At 42.3% G+C, this 17,412-nt stretch overlaps 1 protein-coding gene across 13 annotated transcripts in view; it reads right to left on the bottom strand.

The window, feature by feature from the left end:
* DCX (doublecortin) overlaps window positions 1–17,412 on the bottom strand; it is a 119,719-nt gene that overhangs the window by 54,716 nt on the left and 47,591 nt on the right. For all 13 annotated transcript variants that reach the window (XR_014697665.1, XM_084535093.1, XM_084535092.1 and 10 more), the window contains one exon: window positions 16,143–16,483. Coding sequence is in view for 12 of the 13 variants with exons in the window: in XM_084535093.1 (XP_084391219.1) it covers window positions 16,143–16,483 (341 nt within the window). In the remaining variant the exon portion in view is untranslated. The remainder of the gene's footprint in view (window positions 1–16,142; window positions 16,484–17,412) is intronic.

The raw sequence follows: 17,412 nt of genomic DNA, 5'->3' as shown, positions 1-17,412 counted from the left end.
CTGTCTAGGCTCCCTGTGTGCTACTGCTACAATTCAGCCTTCTCTGAGGTTACGTAACAACATAAAGCAGGGGGTTATGCAGAATGACACCGCACGCACTGACTGACACTTCCTTCAACTCGAGCAGTGCAAGCCCAGCACACAAGGAGCAGTGCCGAGCTGCGAGGCATAACCTGGATGGCTGCAGGGGTCAGGAGAGAATTCTTTTCCTCCCCCTCCTGTAGAGTCAACTCTATCACCCAGGGAGCGTTTCCAGCTAAAGCAAGAAGAGCCAGTCAGGGCCAGGGGCAAAATGAAGGACTTGGGAGGCTAATGGTGTCATTTGGTGTAGCAAATCCCCTGAAATCCACTGACAATTTAGGAACATAATCCCCTCGCTTCTATTAGAATGACATGCTTCAGTCTTCCACACAAACAGGGGACTACAGTTCCCCTATTTCCACAAGCCCACTTACAGTGATTTTTCTCAAAATAGGATGCATCGAACTGCCTAGTAGGAATGCCTTTGCCCCTGTTCATAGTGAGGATTAAGGTGTGAAATTCCTATTAGGGCAAGAGGATTAGGCTGCTGCATTTACATAAGGATTTGACACAGAGGATCAGTTCATTGGTGTACACAGGCTGGTGCACAGCCTCTGCAGGGGCTAATAGCTGATGTTTCAGAGGAGGGGGAAAGCTGCTCCTTCACAAATAATACACTTCTGTCTTTTTGCATGGTGCTGCGTGGGGAGGCAAAATCCCTGATCCCTCCAGTGATCACTCTAAACACTAAAGAATGAGCTACAGGATTGTCCTGATTATTGTCTCCATACACTTACATCTGTAGAAGGAAATGAGAAGGTAGGAGACAATAAAAACTGTTAGATTTGGAATTGATGAAAGGCAAGGAATTACTACACATTAAAAAAAAAGTCTGTGAAGCAGTAGCTCAGGGATGAAACCTATGGCACAAGTACATAGATTAGAGTGATGAGGTCATTTCAAATGGGAAGGAAAAAAAAAAAAAAAGAAAAAAAAAAAAAAAGAAAAAAGAGAGAGAGACTATAGCTCAAACACATTTTTTAACAAAAAAAAAATACTGTCTGAGTTGCTCTTCACTGAATGGTTTATGTAGTAAGGCCATGAAAGGTAAAGCTGTGCAGGCATGTGGACATAAGAAAAAAAAAAACGGACCAAAGCAACCCAAAGTGCCTGCTGTAACACCTATTATTACAACTCATGAAGATGAAGAACTGAAGTTCAGAGCTCTCCTTTTCATGATCGGATCAGAAGACTGCTCCACAAACTTAGTCTTTTCCCTCGACAATTCTGCATGCTACATTTAGCAGTGGTAAGCAGGTACATTTCCGCTTCGGTTCCCATTCCTCAATCTTCCTTCACTTAGCCCTAGGAACAGAGCAGCCCAAACTCTCCAAAGATACTTTTATTTCTTTGAACCTCAGGGCTTTTCATCAAGGAAGAAAAACCATGAACCTATAGTGCTTTCTGCTCTTGTGAGTTTAATAGCGGATCCTTTAGCATATGTAATATATTATATTCTTGTTTATCCACTTCAGTATGCTTCATCAGCCAAACATAAATATTCAGTGTTAGTGTTTACCCGTTTAGCATTGTATAGCAACTTGCATAATTAAATTACCCAAAAGCATAAAATTAACACCTGATGGGAATCATCTTATTATGATTTATACCTGAAATAAGAAACGAGTCCTGCAGAAGCAGAGCTTACAGACTCAGTAATTTAGGAATACGTTCAGTGGCCATTTTTAACCGTAACAGTAGAAGTAAGGAGAGACCAGCTTCAGCCTTGGCAGTTTTCTTGCCTTTCCCCTTGAAGTGATGAACACAGCTTCTCAAACCCCGTGAGCACCTCTGCACAAGCCAGCCTGCAGGAAGCTCTTCACGTGCTTAAGAGCTTTGATGCCTCTAAGCTGGCATGCTCAGCCGAGACCCAACGCGCATGCCTGATGCTGGCACTGGCTTCAGAAGTGCAGCAAAGTGCAAGCCGAGCAGCATTCGTTCCCTGTCACCTCTCCCTCTGTACCTTCGTGCAGCCAGGTACACCAAGTCTGGGCCTAAGTGGAAATCAACCCCCTCAAAATCTCTTTAGAGACAATAATTGTTCTTATTAACTTGAGATGCCATAGCCTACATAGGAACAGTAATAAGAAACCAGAGTTCATAAAACCAAGGCCTTTGCCTAGATCATTAAATCACAACACTCTCAGCTCTGGAAGTTATTCATTGTTTTTCTCTTGCGTGAAGTCTGAGTGGTGTATTCTTCTGAGGTAGAAGAAAGTCATTAGCAGCTATTTCATAGATGTGACCCACACAGCTTACGATTATTATAAAGAACGAGCAACCAGGCACACATCAAATTAAGGAACAACGATTCATAAATCCAAAACACAGTCTGACATCTTGCTTTTGTATGGGGTCTGGTAAAATCCCATTTGAAGCAGAACTGGAAATCATGCCTTTCAGTTTTCCTCCTCCATTTGTGCAATACCAGCCCATTTCTGGCACACACTGCCACTTCTCTGACTCAGGCAGAAAAGGTGGATGTTAAAGAAGCCATAAATAGCATTTGATGGTGCTCCCATTTCTATTACAAGTTGACTTTGATTCAGCTCCCTGCGATTAACAGGAACAAGAGAAAGACAAATAAAATTATCCCAGCTGTTTGTGGGCAGCAGACCTGGCCTCCCAGCTGAGAGCTCTTTGTGCTGCTGAGAGCGTCACCAAGCAACCAGCCCTTGCAGCTGCCAGACGACAAAAAAGAAGTGAGAGCATGACTTATGGAAAGGAAGCACATGTGAAGGGGATAAAGGTTGGGACTGAATCAATCTCTGCTTTGTCTCCTGGCCTAAATACAGCACCAGACAAAAAAGGAGATCACCGTCAATGGGACTCACCCGCTGAGGGGGCAGAACCCGGACGCTTGTTTTGTGTTAGAAGCCAGACCCTTGGAGTACTGAACTCAGGTATCCCATACACGATATCAGGACACAATGAAAAGATGAGAGATCAAGTCTGTTATGATGCTATTGAGACTTAGTATTCTTCATCAGCCTTAGCTGGTGGTCCAAAAACCAGCACAAGGTGGTCCACAGTACCTCTGCCAAGACGGCTCTATTGTCCCAGTTGTAAGTCAAACCTACATATAAGGCAAGTGGAAGTGAAAAAAGATCATCTGATAATTGGAACAATATGGCAAAGAAAGCAAAGCAGACAGGCAAATCCCCATGCACGCCAGCAGGGAATCAATAAAATGGGAGAAAAAATGGGTTGATAAATGAACATTCAAACTGTCGACAATGCTTTACTGATTGCTGTAGCCATGTTAGCTCTTAGAAAACTGCTAGAAGTAGGTAGTGGCTATTCTTCTTACAGAATCTGGGCAGTCCTTGATTAAAAAAGAAAAAAAAGGAGGTTGAGATACCTGGCCTATATCATCCCCCAAGCAATCTGTAGTATCATTTAAGTCTTACAGCTGAGTCTTTTTTTTTTTTTTTTAACCAAAAAAAAACAGCTAGGACATGAAAAATTTTTTGAATTTGAACATTAAACACAAATTAACAACCTCATTTCAGTCTCCACATGAGTTTAAATGAGGCAAATCACACCTACCTGAAAATGGCACATTAATTGCCTAAACCTGGGTCACACACTGCAGCTGAAATGGGAGCAATGTGGGAGCGATGCCAGGAGCCCTGAGACCCACTTCTGCTGCTTGAGTATCTGAAGCACACTGCCTCTCTTCCATCATATAAAATATATCCTGTAGCATCGTCTACCTCCTGCTTTTGAAAGTAAGTCTTTGGTGAGTTATGCTTAGAAAAAAAAAACACACACAGGTTGGTTTTCACCCGTATTAAATATTAAGAGATCTGTACGTTAGAGTGCAGTGTATCCACTTTTGGGCTTAACTTTATTTTTCCTTGTTTACTGCCTATTTTACACTAAGCTGAACACTTCACACATGCAGCTGGAAACAACCCAAACAATGAGTATGAGGATCAGATGGGATTGTTTCCAGCATCTGCTTTCTGGAAGAGAAAGCATTTTGAAGAAACACTGTAAAATGGAGCAGTGCTGCACTGTTTGGCACTAAATCGCTACCTGCTGCCAAAAGCAGTGCAAAAACTTTATGAAGAATCTCACGAGGTGGACAAAAATTCAAGGAAAAGCGGACATTTCAGAAAATGATCCACTTTAAACCTGCAAGAAATGCCAAGGGTGCAAATATCTCTGTTGCTTTAGAGAACTAAAAATAACACTCACCAACAGCCTCTACCAAGACTCTTACTCAAAATTCAGGCAGCCTTATGGCTTTCATTTGGAGTGTGACACATGAGCGTTTTGCAACCCTCTCACTAGGGTTGTCTAAAGTGAAGGAAAATCCCCCATCCCATTTTCTCTCAGATATTAAAATTCACTGGAAGCAAAAATATGCCTCAATTTTTAGACGGTATTAAGAGATGTAAGTTCTTGTTTCTAATCCATAATGAAGGGCTTTCAAGTAGGCAGGAATAACATTCATAGCTCCTAACGTTGGCTATCTAGCTCAACTCTTTGATACACTTAATTTACATGTAATCCTGCAGTCTGCCAGCAGTTGATAAGGTTCCTGATACGTGCACTTTTGAGGAAGAGAAGTTCAGTCTTCTTACTGCCTTTCTAGGCAGCTGAGCTCCATGATGGAAGGATACTCAGGTTTAAGTTTTCAAACAGATTTTTGCTTCTTAGCCTGATACATACGTCCCCAAATAGCTTTAAAATTATTGAAATGTTGAAATAGCTGCACTGCATTTTTTGGTTCTGCTTCCATTATTAAAATACTTCACAGACTCCTGTAAATACCAGGCAGAATGGAAAGCAGGATGAAAGGCATAATTCCTCTCCACTCCGATGATACTATTTTGGAGACATAAAGACAAAGTGTGAAAATTAGGCATATCAAAGGAGTGGTTGACAGATGCTACAAATCCTGAGATAATATCTATATGACACACTTGACTGAAGAATGGACAAGCACTCATTAAGAGCAGGATTTTAACAAGCACTCAGTTTCTGTGCCCCAAATGTAAAGAACAGGATGACACAGTTTTGATAAAACCTTTTCAAATGTTTCATCACACAGTGGGGTGATGTCACCTCTGTCTTTAGTATTAGTATAGATGGTACTCGCCATCAGTGTAGCTACAGCTTCTCTCAACCTCTTTACATAACTAGACACCCTGGACCCCCAAAGGAAGCTACGTTACTGGGTGCCATGTCATTCTGATACCCCAGGCGCAGGCAGACTCCCAGTTTCATATTCATTGGCATATACCACAACTCAGAAGCCATGAAGAGGCATGTAAGCCCAGGTGATTTAGCACTGAGCACTCCATGGTACACACTGACCACTTCAACGTACTTCACGTTTCACCCATATCCCATTCCTAGCATAATGCATTCACAAAGGAGCTTCCATACACCTTTCTATGCTATCCCACACCTCCTAGTGAAGATCGGAGAGCTGCAAGGCAGAATTTATTTGCTTCCGTCTTCTGAGGGCCACTTGCAAACATGAAGAAGTAAAGTGGAAGGGCATTTAAAAGAATGTTCCTTTCTAAATTTGGAATGCATGCTGTGTGTTCTAGCATGTTATTTTGTTCTGAATCTCTGCTAAGATAATGGTACTAGCCTGTTTCATCAATGCCAATCCTCTCTGCTGAATAATTATATTTAATTTAAAAGCCAAGTATAAGAGTAATTACTAGAACTGTGCATTATTTTGCACTTAACGATCTTCCATTACACTGCCTGTTCACCTTGGTAAGTCTCCCACTTGTCTCCAAATTTGCTTTATTGCAATAATTCTTTCATCTTCTTCACCAAGAACATCCATATCCAGATCACTCAAGACAAAAAACACTGATATCTTGATACTTAATTTTACCGACAGAAAAAAAAAAGTTGTATTTTTGCCCTAGTTTCTTCTAAACATGTCTCCAATCTGTGATAGTATTTTCCCTTCACTTCACTACTTTATATTCCTTAATAAGTTCTCAACACAGCTTTTCCTCATGAGTTTAAGTCCAGATATCCACTGGCTCTCTCCCCCTCCCCATGCCACTGTCCCATTCCTCTGTGTTAACAGATTAACAAAGTGAAAGCTTTTCTTGCAAATTTCCATTTATTCGTACTGCGTTATGCTGCGTATTTCATGATTCATTTTAACTTTCATTCCAGTTGATTTATCTAGTATATCAGGTGTGTTTCCTAGGGAACTTTCAGCACCAGCCCTACAGAGGAGAATGGGTTCACCCATCCGTCACCCTTCAGCAACACCATGAGCATGAGGGCCTGGGGAAGGGCCCGAGAGGTTACGTCTGGAGCACGAGGGTAGCGATAGCTCGAAGCAATGCTTCTTTCACAGCAACACACACATGCCACAAGATGCTTTCCTAAGCCAATTACTCTTTCCTGTTCAGAGAACCCAAGTAAAAGACAGCTGCTCTCCCAGTATCAGTTAGCCTGGCTGGGTGTTTCACGTGGTGGCTCGGACTGATCCCTCCCGACCAGGGAGCAGTGTCCGCAGCGAGGCAGCAGCAGCACCAGCGCTGGGGACCCTGGCAGCCGCAGGGGACGGAGCCCCAGACAGGCAGCACAGAGCAGATGGCGAGGCCAGGGGAGCACAGGGAGGGAGCTCGGAGTCCTGCTCTTCCTGCTGCCCTGCAGGCTCACTGGCTGCATAATTATTCCTGCGGAGCCACTAAAGCTCGCTGTGTTCATTGTCCTTCAGATAACAGCCCAGACCTGGGGACGGGAAGGATTGACCCCTCACACCAATTCTGACTGAAGCAAAATGCCCTGAAAAAAAAAAAATCCTTCTAATGAATGGTGCACATTATCTCATCCTCCCCACATCTAGTTTTTGTTCATAACTAGGTCCTCCACTGGGGGAAGAAGAGAAAAATGACTGAAAAACAGGTTACATCTTACACTCACTAGTTGAAAAATGTACTGAAAATGTGTGTGTGGCATTTTTCAAGATAGAAAGCAATAGAAAAGCATCATGAACCAACACATACATACTTCCTATTTATTTTAGGATAGCTGGATAAATTTAAAACTGTTAATAACAAAGATTTGCATTTATCTCAAAGCATAATGAAGTAATGAAATATGCTTTCAAAGTGCAGTTAAAAACTCTGTTAAAATGCCTTTTGTTTATTCGAGTAAGAGAAGAAGAAACAATAACTAACATGACTCAAGGTTCTCACCTTCAGAGCACAACAGTCCCTGAGTTTCTTTAAGAAGAGAACTTTGATCACTTGGACAGCAAGCTGAGCTGCAGAGTTGTGTCCTGTAACACTAAAATTTATTTACACAGATAGATACATGTCCATACACTCTTACACACCCTGTTTGCTGTTAACCAGAAAATGAGAAGTACGTCTATTAAGTCAGAAAAGGCTGTGTTCACAGGGGAGAGGGTGTGTCTCCTGGCTTGCAGTGCTGAATGCTCTGGTTATTAGCCTTGCTCATTTTTCCCTATTCAGTCTGAATTCAGAGCTAAGCAAATTTCCAGGAGCAGGCCTGCAATTCCAGCTCTGTATGCTAATCAATTCGATGCAGCTTGAGAAGCCCTGAACACAAGCTGGAATAGCCCTTAGCTTTCATGGCTTGTCTTTGCACTTCTCCACATATGCAGGCCTACCTTAGCCAATTCTGAAAATCTGGATGGACTGGATCCAACTTTTTTCCTCCTAAACTCCTTTAGACATGCTTTTATTACATTTCTGTGCCAATATCTTTCGTCACCCCTGGCAGACACAAGGGTGGCTGGAAGCTGTTATCCTCTGCACACGAGCAATGCTATCACTTGCCCCAAACAGAGACCTTTGAACGATGCTTGCAGTATGTACAAACACATGAGGCTCTGGACAAGCTCTCCTGCTCAATCTGTGCCCCTTGTACCATGGATTCATTTCCTAACACCTAGGCTCCATCAAGACACACGTACTACATACAGTAAAAATCACTAGTTCGGTTTTGTGTGTAGTTTCAGAGACAAGGAAGGAACTACTGTTGTGCTGGCTGATAGCACTATCACGCTATTTCTTGCCAGCCCCTGCAGTTTGGCTGCATGCCTTACCCAGAGCTAGTGCAAGCTCTTCCTAAAAGATGAGCTGTCGTAGCTTACCCACTATAGAGTGAAAACAGGCTTTTGATCAAAGGCCAAGAAGAGCTGGGAAGGGAACAAATGGATTCAGACGGACAAGAAGAGGTGAAACTTGCCATGAGGTGTGGAATGCAGCACCAACCACAATCAGATTCTTGAGGTCTCTCGTGCTGGGTAGGGTCAGGGGAGTGTTTGTTGTTTTGGGGCACTAGAGCAGGTTGGGAGACATGAGCAAACGTACCGTACACGATGCCACTCAGAGCATAAGAACTAAGGACTCAGCCCCATCAGAATGAACAGGGCATTTCCCCAGTACACAGGGGAAAGACTACGTGCATTTGTTTCTACCTTGTGATCAAAATGAGACATCTACTGGATTCCAAGCATTGAGGTAGATGTTTGCTCAGAATACGTTCAGCATACCTGCTGCCTCTCAGAGGTATCCTATTCACACTGATGGGATTTCTACCTGAGGACCAAAAAGCAACCAGAATCTTCTGCTTCACGTAATGATACAAATTACCAATGAAAAAAAATAAATAAATAGAAGTCTTTCTTGGCCTGTCTCAGCTCCTGATATTCAACCTAATTTTCCCTTGCTCATTTTCAGCCCATTTATTCCTAGATAAACCCTCTGGCACTACAGTGAATAATCCTCTTCTCTCCTGGGATTCAGAGTGAAAAGGGAACATGTCACTCTATGACAGAAAGAACTGCCAAAATAAAGATGCTGGTGAGGACTGAATTTTTAACGTACATCTCTTTCGGGGTGTGAATAGCACCAGGATTCAGTAATAGGGGCCATGTACTTCTAGGTCACCAGGTCAGATCTGACTGCATCCTCCAATAATTTTGACAGCCTGCCATCTGTGATGTAAGTAGCAGGTGTTCATGTGTATCTCGGTCAATACATGTCTACTAGCAAGGCTTGCATTTTTAGAAAACCCACAATTTTTAGCAAGCAGCACTGAAGCCTGCTTCTGGACTTGGATTCTCACTGCCTTAAGTGGACGATAGAGTCATCACAGCTTTTGCCAGTGTTTACAGAACAAAAAAACGCCAACAAATAGTGCCAGAGGCCTGCTGGATGGCAAGCAGGAGCACGACACCTTCTTCCAAAACAGGAGGCTGAGGGAAAGCAATGGAAAAATATCTGCCAAAGGTTTAAAGATGATGAGCTCCTTCGCTGTCTCCCTGTTTTCTGCACATGGCTTGGGGAGATTTTTTTTGGAGACGACACCAACGGCAATCACATCAGCCCCAATGCCCACATGAGAGGAGACATGATCAAGACTTGAGCTGCTGAGATCAGACTGCTTCTGCTTTAATAAATATGGGAATTAGCACACAGAGGCTGCACACAGGGCAGCCTCTCAAAAAAATAAGTGTCACCTTTTCTGAGAGTGTCACCTTCAAACTGCACACAACAGAGCCAGGTAAAAAAAAAAAAAAAAAAAAAAAAAAAAAAGTAGGGCAGGCAAACTGACTGAAGTCTGTCCATAGACCCCAACACTTCAAACAGCCCGTCCTCAGTGGGGAATAAGAATGAAAGACTTGATTTACTAATTTATCTGTCTGCTCCAGGAACAGCTCCAGCCATGGGCAGCAGGTCTGAGGCAAAGCATTATTTACTCCCAGAGCCACCTCTGGCAAGGATTGATCCAAAGCCATATACACGAGCAGGAATTGGACAAAATGCTTATAACATTGTGATCTGCTAAATCCCTGAAGCAGGACACTCTTTGTTGACTTGTTTTTAAACAGACTACAATGCAAACCAATTGACCAGCTATTTAGTTGTAGCTATTTAATAAACCTGTTTAAAGCAGTAACTCTTCAGATTGACTAGAGGTGGAGGGCACTGTTCTCTCGTTGGCAGCAGTTACCACGGCATCAGTGTGACAGGGTTAGGGCATTTGCCACCTGTCTGTAGTTGGCACCGTACTGAAGGCACCAGCTAGGTAGTTTGGCTAGCAAGGTTTCAGCAATAGTGCCTGATGGGGCCACTCTGGGACAGACATCAGCGTCCCAGCCAGGCCCTTTTAGCCCAGATTCTGTGGCCTACAGACCTATATAAACAAAAATTAAGAAGCATAAGGTTTCTGAATAATATCTCAGAAAATCTTCTGAATATTTTATCTTAAGTACTTAGATACACGTTCATGGAAGCCTGGCTTATTCACTGTAGTGTATAATCAAATCCTGGAGGGATACCTGAGGACTAATTGGTTTTGTCTGTGTTAGTGTCTAGTCATTGCATGAATCAGGCAATGCTGAATTTCGAGCTTAGACTAAGAGCTCCCTAAAGATAGAGAACCAGGCTGCCTTGTCTGGCCGTGTAAGTGGTTTGGGTTCAGAAGTTCTTCAGCCCATGCATTATTACTTACCCTTCTTGCCATGACAGTTGCTAGTGAGGAATCATCTCACACAAACAGCCTGAGTCAGGGCAGTCTGCAAATGCAACAAGGAGGAATGAAGCAGGGACTTAATCTTCATTTGAAATGCTCTGGCGGGGGAGGTGGCTATGGGCAAATCCGCCTGGGCTATTCCTCTGCTAGTGCTGAGCCAGACCTGTCCCGATATCAGGATGGGAGGCCTATGAAAGGCCTGCCAAATCTCAGCAGTTAACAAGAAGCGCTTACAAAGGACTAAGAGAACGATGCAAAGCAGATACAGTTTCATTGTTACGGCTTTATGCAGCAGGGAAGGAAGACAGGACTCACCTCTCCCCATTAGCACCAGCTGTTGTAGAGCCTTTTGCAGGAGGCAGAATACAAAATACATGCGCTCCCATCTCCTATTCTTCCCTCCCATTTGTTTTGGGGCTAAATCTTCCCCAGCTTTGCAGCAGTGCATGAAACTGTTCTGGGGTTGCTTCAATGCAGTTTTTCAGTATCCACATGGGCAGTTGTGAAGTCTCAGATGGATGAGGAGTTCCCCATCCTACCGCAGGATGTGTCAAACAAAGCAAACCCATTTGTTTGCTTTAAAGCCCTGAACCTCATGCCTCAGGGCGTAAGTTAACTATCTGCAGGGCTCTCTCTAGAGGGAAGGTTGGTTGTTGTGTTTTTTTTTTTAACCTGATCCTTCAGCAATGCAGATGTTACTAGGAGTTATTCACCTTCCTGAGCATCAACTACAAGTCACAGCAGTTGGAAACATTTGTATTTTTGGTACAAATCTCATCCTGCGTCACATTAACAAAAGTTAATATAATCAATAGAGCTACACTAACCTGGCAACAGAGTCCATTGCCAGCACTGACACTTGAGCAGGGAAAATTTTACTGATTTTTTTCCAAATACCAACTTAAAATCAATGCAGCAACTCCAAAGTTTATCTAGTTTCTCAAGTGCAACTTGCATAGATACATCCAGAGTAGCTTTTTACAAGTAGTGCAGCACCAGAAGCTGCTTTACCAACTACTTCGTTAGCTGTTACCTGGAAGTATCAACTTTTAACTTACTGTGAGCTTGGTAATCCTGCTTCTCCCTCTTTGCTGCTGCTGTCCTTCCTGCAATGCAAGTCATCTAAACTGAAATGGCAACTTCTCCTCTGGACAGGAGAGGTGGGCTGGCCTCCTATGCATTTGCATCTGCTTTGCAAACAGAAAGATGAACTCCACTCATCACCTGCCACATGGAATCCTTATCAAAGCAAAGATTGCTAGAGGGGAGCATTTCATTAAGACTAGAAATTCTTTCGGGAGCACAGTCACAAGCGCCCTGACATATAAAAATGTATATAACTTCATCTAGCGAGACAGCTAACACTCGGATGGAACAGAAGCACTTTGTCTGGGTTAGATAAAAACCAATAAATAGCACATGTCTAACTCCTCCCTGTGCATGAAGATTTTGAAGTCCAGAAGAGGTCATCGTATGTTGTTATGACTAAGAAGACATTCAGTTGCCCTGCTTGTTAACCAGAATCTCTGTAACTATAGGGAACTAGAGCCTGCAAGCTCAAACCACCTGAGCAGCACCTTATTCTGCTTATTTGGTGATGGTAATTGATGGAAAGGAGTATTTAGTTAATTAAGACATAGCAATATATAAGCTAGAGGAAAAACTAGAAGGACTTCCATACCACTGAAAGTATCTTAATGTAAGGTAGAACATTAATTTTTGTTGCTACATCTCTTTGTATACTTGCTGAATGTCTCAGACTTTGGAATGCAAGACTGGGCAGGAGAAGAGAAGTTCAGTATGTACAGAAGACATTAACTTTCACAGTTAATTTCTTAAAGCAGGAATGAGTGCTGACAAACACCACCTGCAAAGCAAGACGCAGAAAGAAGATGGGCTGTCAGTCATGAAATAGCCTCCTCTCTTCCTTACAAACACCTATTTATTGTACACCACAGTGAGAAGCTCAAGCACAAACGGGACAGTAAATCTATACAGCATTTGCAAGCTCTAGTTGAGACTACTGTATTCAAAATATTTGAATACAACTTCATCCACAAACTCAAATTCCGTTTTCTAATTCAGTTCAGCTACAAGAGGAAGAAACTGCCATCATGTGTTTACAAAATAGCCGGTGCTCCCAAGAATCCAGACTTATTTGGGACACTGATATAACTAACAGTTTAAAAAAGGGAATCTGCCAATACAACTGTTTTCCAACATGGCCCACAGATCAGACCAAATTCAATCCTGAATACACCCAGAAATTATATTATACATATCTCAGCACAACAGAACCTGTAGACATAAAATGAAACACTGAATGTGATTCCCTGTATAAGTTTTTGTTTAAAGCATCAAATTCTTTGGCATACACCATATCCTATACAGCCATATAAAAATAGTTCAAAAGCTGAGTGTCTATTGTGATTCTGTCATGACTCTTCTCTGGCCAACAGTTTGAAGCCCCTTTTGAGTTCTGGGGCTTTTGTCAAGAGCTGGTAATATATTCCGAGAAGAGAAGGAGCTCGAGTACAGACAAGACTGGGCACAAGGCATTAGAGATACACACGAGACCAAGTGAAATAAGCTACTTAAACACAAGATGCGAATTTAGCAATTTCAAAAGGACAACAGTACTCAAAAAGGCAACAATCCAAGATACAAGAAGCACAACTTCCTAAAATGACCTCATCCCACTGCTGTTTTGAGTGCTATATTTATTCAAATGTACCCCATCCGGCTCTCAATTAACTGCTTTCTCATTTCCAAATGCAGGTCTGCAGTGCAGAGAAGTGTAATTATTTACACACCACTCCATCATTGCCACTACTGTCTGTACTTCTAAAGCATCTTGATTACTCTACTGATGAGCACCATGGAAATGCCTATAAATAATCATCTCCCCTCATTAAGTTACAGTTCATGGAGTGGGGAAGGATGATTTTCCTTTGTATGTTCCTTTCGTAAATTTTATCGTTTCACAACAGAGGGAGTAACATGCCTCTGATGACACTCAAAGAGACAGACTGTCAGGATTCTTGTCAGCATTTCAGCTGCGAGCGGCTTGCACTTCTGTATGAATATTTTCTCCTGAAAATAAAGTACCGTTTGTCAGAATTAGGCATTCAAGACTGTTTTTCTAATGTCAGATTCAGACATGCAAAAACCTTTAGTATCACATCAGAAGGTCAGACTTTATGGAGCAGTATGTCATGGAAACCTTAACAGCAAACACTTCTCTCACAGCAGAAGCTTCTGGCTTTAGCTTGCAACCCTGAGAACACACATGGGGGGGAGATTTCAAATGAACTTAGATTAAAATACAAACATTGAAGGAAACCTTCCAATAAGAACAAAGCACTGGTAAATAGATTTGATCCTCAGGGATCTGCAACAATAATTGATGCCACAAATATCAAACATTCCATTGCTGTCAAATCACAAAATCTCATTCCTCTCATTAACCACAATACTAAACGCACATTTGCATGCAGTGAAACTGCTGGTGGTAGCTCTCTAACACAATGAAATATCACGTCATAAAATGGTGAATTTTAAAGCCAGTAAAACAAGCTGAATGGGGTATCTTCACTCACTGAAATCAGATTCCTGCAACAAGAAGCAATTGTGAAGTTCTCACACCACCCCAGTGAACAAAGTACCAAGGCACGAGTCCCCATATGGGTATCAGAGCTTGCTATGAGGAAAGCAAGGTTGCCTTCTATTTTGGGATTCAAGGAGAATCGTATGTCTGTGGCTGCTATGGACAACAGTCTGCAGTAGGAATTGCTAAATTCCCTAGATCTTTGAGCCCCATGCTCAGCCATGTCCCCATGCAAGGCAGCGACTCGAGCACTGGATCGCTTTCTGCCCTGCAGCAGCATTTCTCTAGGCAATCTGTAACTGAAGAGCAAGCAGCATTTCCCAAATTTCTGTTTAGGAATTAGCACAATGTCACAGGCTGGTCCAGCCAACAGGCCATAAGTACAGTCCAACTTATCATCTGATTCAGTCTTGCTCACGGAGCTGGAGAGGAAAACTATTCTTACTCCTGCAAATAGCTTAGAGAAGGAGAACAGAATGGTCTGACAAATTCATGAAGCATTCTTATTTCCATGCTCTGTCCAAAGCAGCACCTCACCTCCAACATGTTGGCTATTTCAAACAACTGAAACCATTTAGTGCTTCAGATTAAGATCTTGATCCACAACTGTCAGTGCAACAGCACTCTGTCAGCAGGAGGAGGCAACTGCTTTCAGGTCAGATCCATCCATCAAGCTCTTTTTAAAGCTGCCGTGATTCAAGATGCATGGTCTTGTGCCCACATACCATTTTCCTCAAAGAGGAAGGATCACTTGTCCCGCCCCTCCCTCTTCCCCCAGCCACTTTCAGGGTTCCCAGTACATCGCTCCCTGTATCCCTGCTTACTTACAACACACTGCCATACTTCTGGTCAGCTTAGCTGGGAAGTCACCCACCCCTGTATAAGCTATGCAACTTATGAAGAAAAAGTGCTGAATATCCAACAGGCTAGAGTGACATGCTCCATTCAAGCTCCCAAATACTGCACCTGGACTGGGACACCTCATGAACAAACGTTTGGTGCTGGAAGGACGAACATTTTCATTTGTAAATGCTACATGTTGTTTGCACACACTGCCTAGTGTTGGCAAGGTATTTGAATAATTTTCTCCAAAGATAGGAGCGAGAGTTAATTTAAAGCAATAGTAGTAAACCTTAGAATGGCCAGTGTCCTACCCCAACACAAGAGGTGGAGCAGGAAAAACAGATGCAAAAATAAGATTATCCCTCAGTTCCAGAAGACACAGAACTATTAAATTAAGCTCAGAATTTTCCTTGAAGAAGAACCTAGCTCTTCCCAGTCCTCTGAGTTATCCTCCACATTCCTTTAAGTGTTTTCATAGATGCAGTAATATGAACTGTCTTATTGCTGTATAGCTGCTAATAAGAGACAGATGTGTCATTCAGTTCCAGGAAAATGTAGACATGAAGCACATTATGACAACCCACTAAATACTTTTGACCCAAATCCCTTTCTGCATGTTATCTCTTTATGCATTTAGTCAAGAAAATGCAACATAGTTCCATATTTTTCCTGCTAATTACTGAGCTAGCCAAAAGAGAATGCGTGTGTCAACTGCTTTATCTTAGCAAGGCCAAAGCAAGTCAAACAACACATTCACTTAGTGAATCCAGAGCTTGAGAGCTCCTGCAATTACTTCAGAGCTAAATCAACTGGTGGCTGCGAGCCGAACTCCCCATGTTATTTATTTAGCTAGTCCGGAAGACACGCACTGCACACTGGCGTGCAGGACGAAGCATCTGTTTCACTCAGACGGTTGGCTGCATTCTTTACTTGATATTAATATCAGTGAAAATTTAGCAACTTAACCACTGGCATGGGAAGTCTGAATTTTAAGAGAACAGATGGCAGTGATCATCTCAGGTTAATTTTAGGCTTCAAAAATTGCTCTTAGTCAGCAAAGTGTCAAGATAAGAGGAAAATAAAAGGCAACATCTGTAAAATCTCCTACCTGTTTCCCATCCAGAGTATACAGCTTTTTGACCACTCCTGTCTCCAGCTTGATAGCTTCAGTGATATCAGTGAGAACTTGCTCAAACGAATGGGCAGTCTTCTTGTTCAAGAGCACACGGACTGCTTTCCGGGGCTTCACCCCACTACGGATGATGGTTACCAGCTTGGGCCGTACAAAATCTTTGTTCTCCTTTGCCTGGGCACTGTTGCTGCTGGCCAGAGACTGAGGTGCTTTCTGGTTGGCAGACGTCTTCACGTTGACAGACCAGTTCGGATTGACATTCTTGGTGTATTCCACCTTCTTGAAGAAGTTGTCAGATGAGCAGACATAACTTTCACCTTTTGAAAGAAATAAACACACAGTTCTTTCCATTAGACTCCCGAGAAACAGAAACTACACATCTTTCTTCCATTAACTATGCAAAACATTACTCATTGTTTTCATTAGAACTTCCATGTCAGCTTGTTATTAAAAGTCAATTTTATAATGTATATGCTTATTTGAAATATAATCTAGCATTTCCTGAAAGTAAGCAAGTCACACAACTTGCATCAGCAAATACATACCATCACTCAGTCACATGAACCAGGGGTTAAACAAGATTGAGAACTGTAAAGATATTAGGTACCTGAAGATGCAACTAAGCTGTCTAAAAGCTCCTAACCACCTAATTAATTTAATCACCTAAATTATTTTGTAAATCTGCCAGCTCCCTCTCCATCTTTACAGACCTAGCTACGGCTACAGTCTGTCACCCCTTACTAAGAGGGTATCAACATCCGTCCACAAGGTACCTCTTTTGTCAAGGCTGAAGAATGATGAAAATCCAGTACTGAGTAATCTCTACCAAAAGCAGCTTTGATAAAGCTAGCAGGCAGAGCAAATATGCTTCGCTGTAATGTCAGTGGTCTATTAGAAGTCAGACCTACTGGCAGCTGAGATAGAATACTACACCAAATACCACTGCTTGCTTTAAAATGGCTGGTACCAACCAAAAATACACTCAATCCAAAATTAGACATAGTAGAGAAGGGTTAAATGTTGCACAGTCTTATTAGTAATTCACTATATATATATATACATATATATAGATATCTCCCATCCAAAATTAGTTTCAAGCTTTGTCTGTAATTTATAGGATCCTATCTACCTAAGGTTTTATGATCACCTTAAAGAAGGATTTGTAGGATCTTCTTTGGGGCCTGCAAATCTGATGGATCCTAGAGGACTTATTACTAGAATGAGACTGTAAAAACAGTCTCCCTAA

Source organism: Aythya ferina (genome assembly GCF_964211825.1).
Source record: "Aythya ferina genome assembly, chromosome: 13".
Lineage (NCBI taxonomy): Eukaryota > Metazoa > Chordata > Aves > Anseriformes > Anatidae > Aythya > Aythya ferina.
The sequence above is the reverse complement of the archived record's forward strand: the minus strand, read 5'-3'. Positions and strand labels throughout refer to the sequence as shown.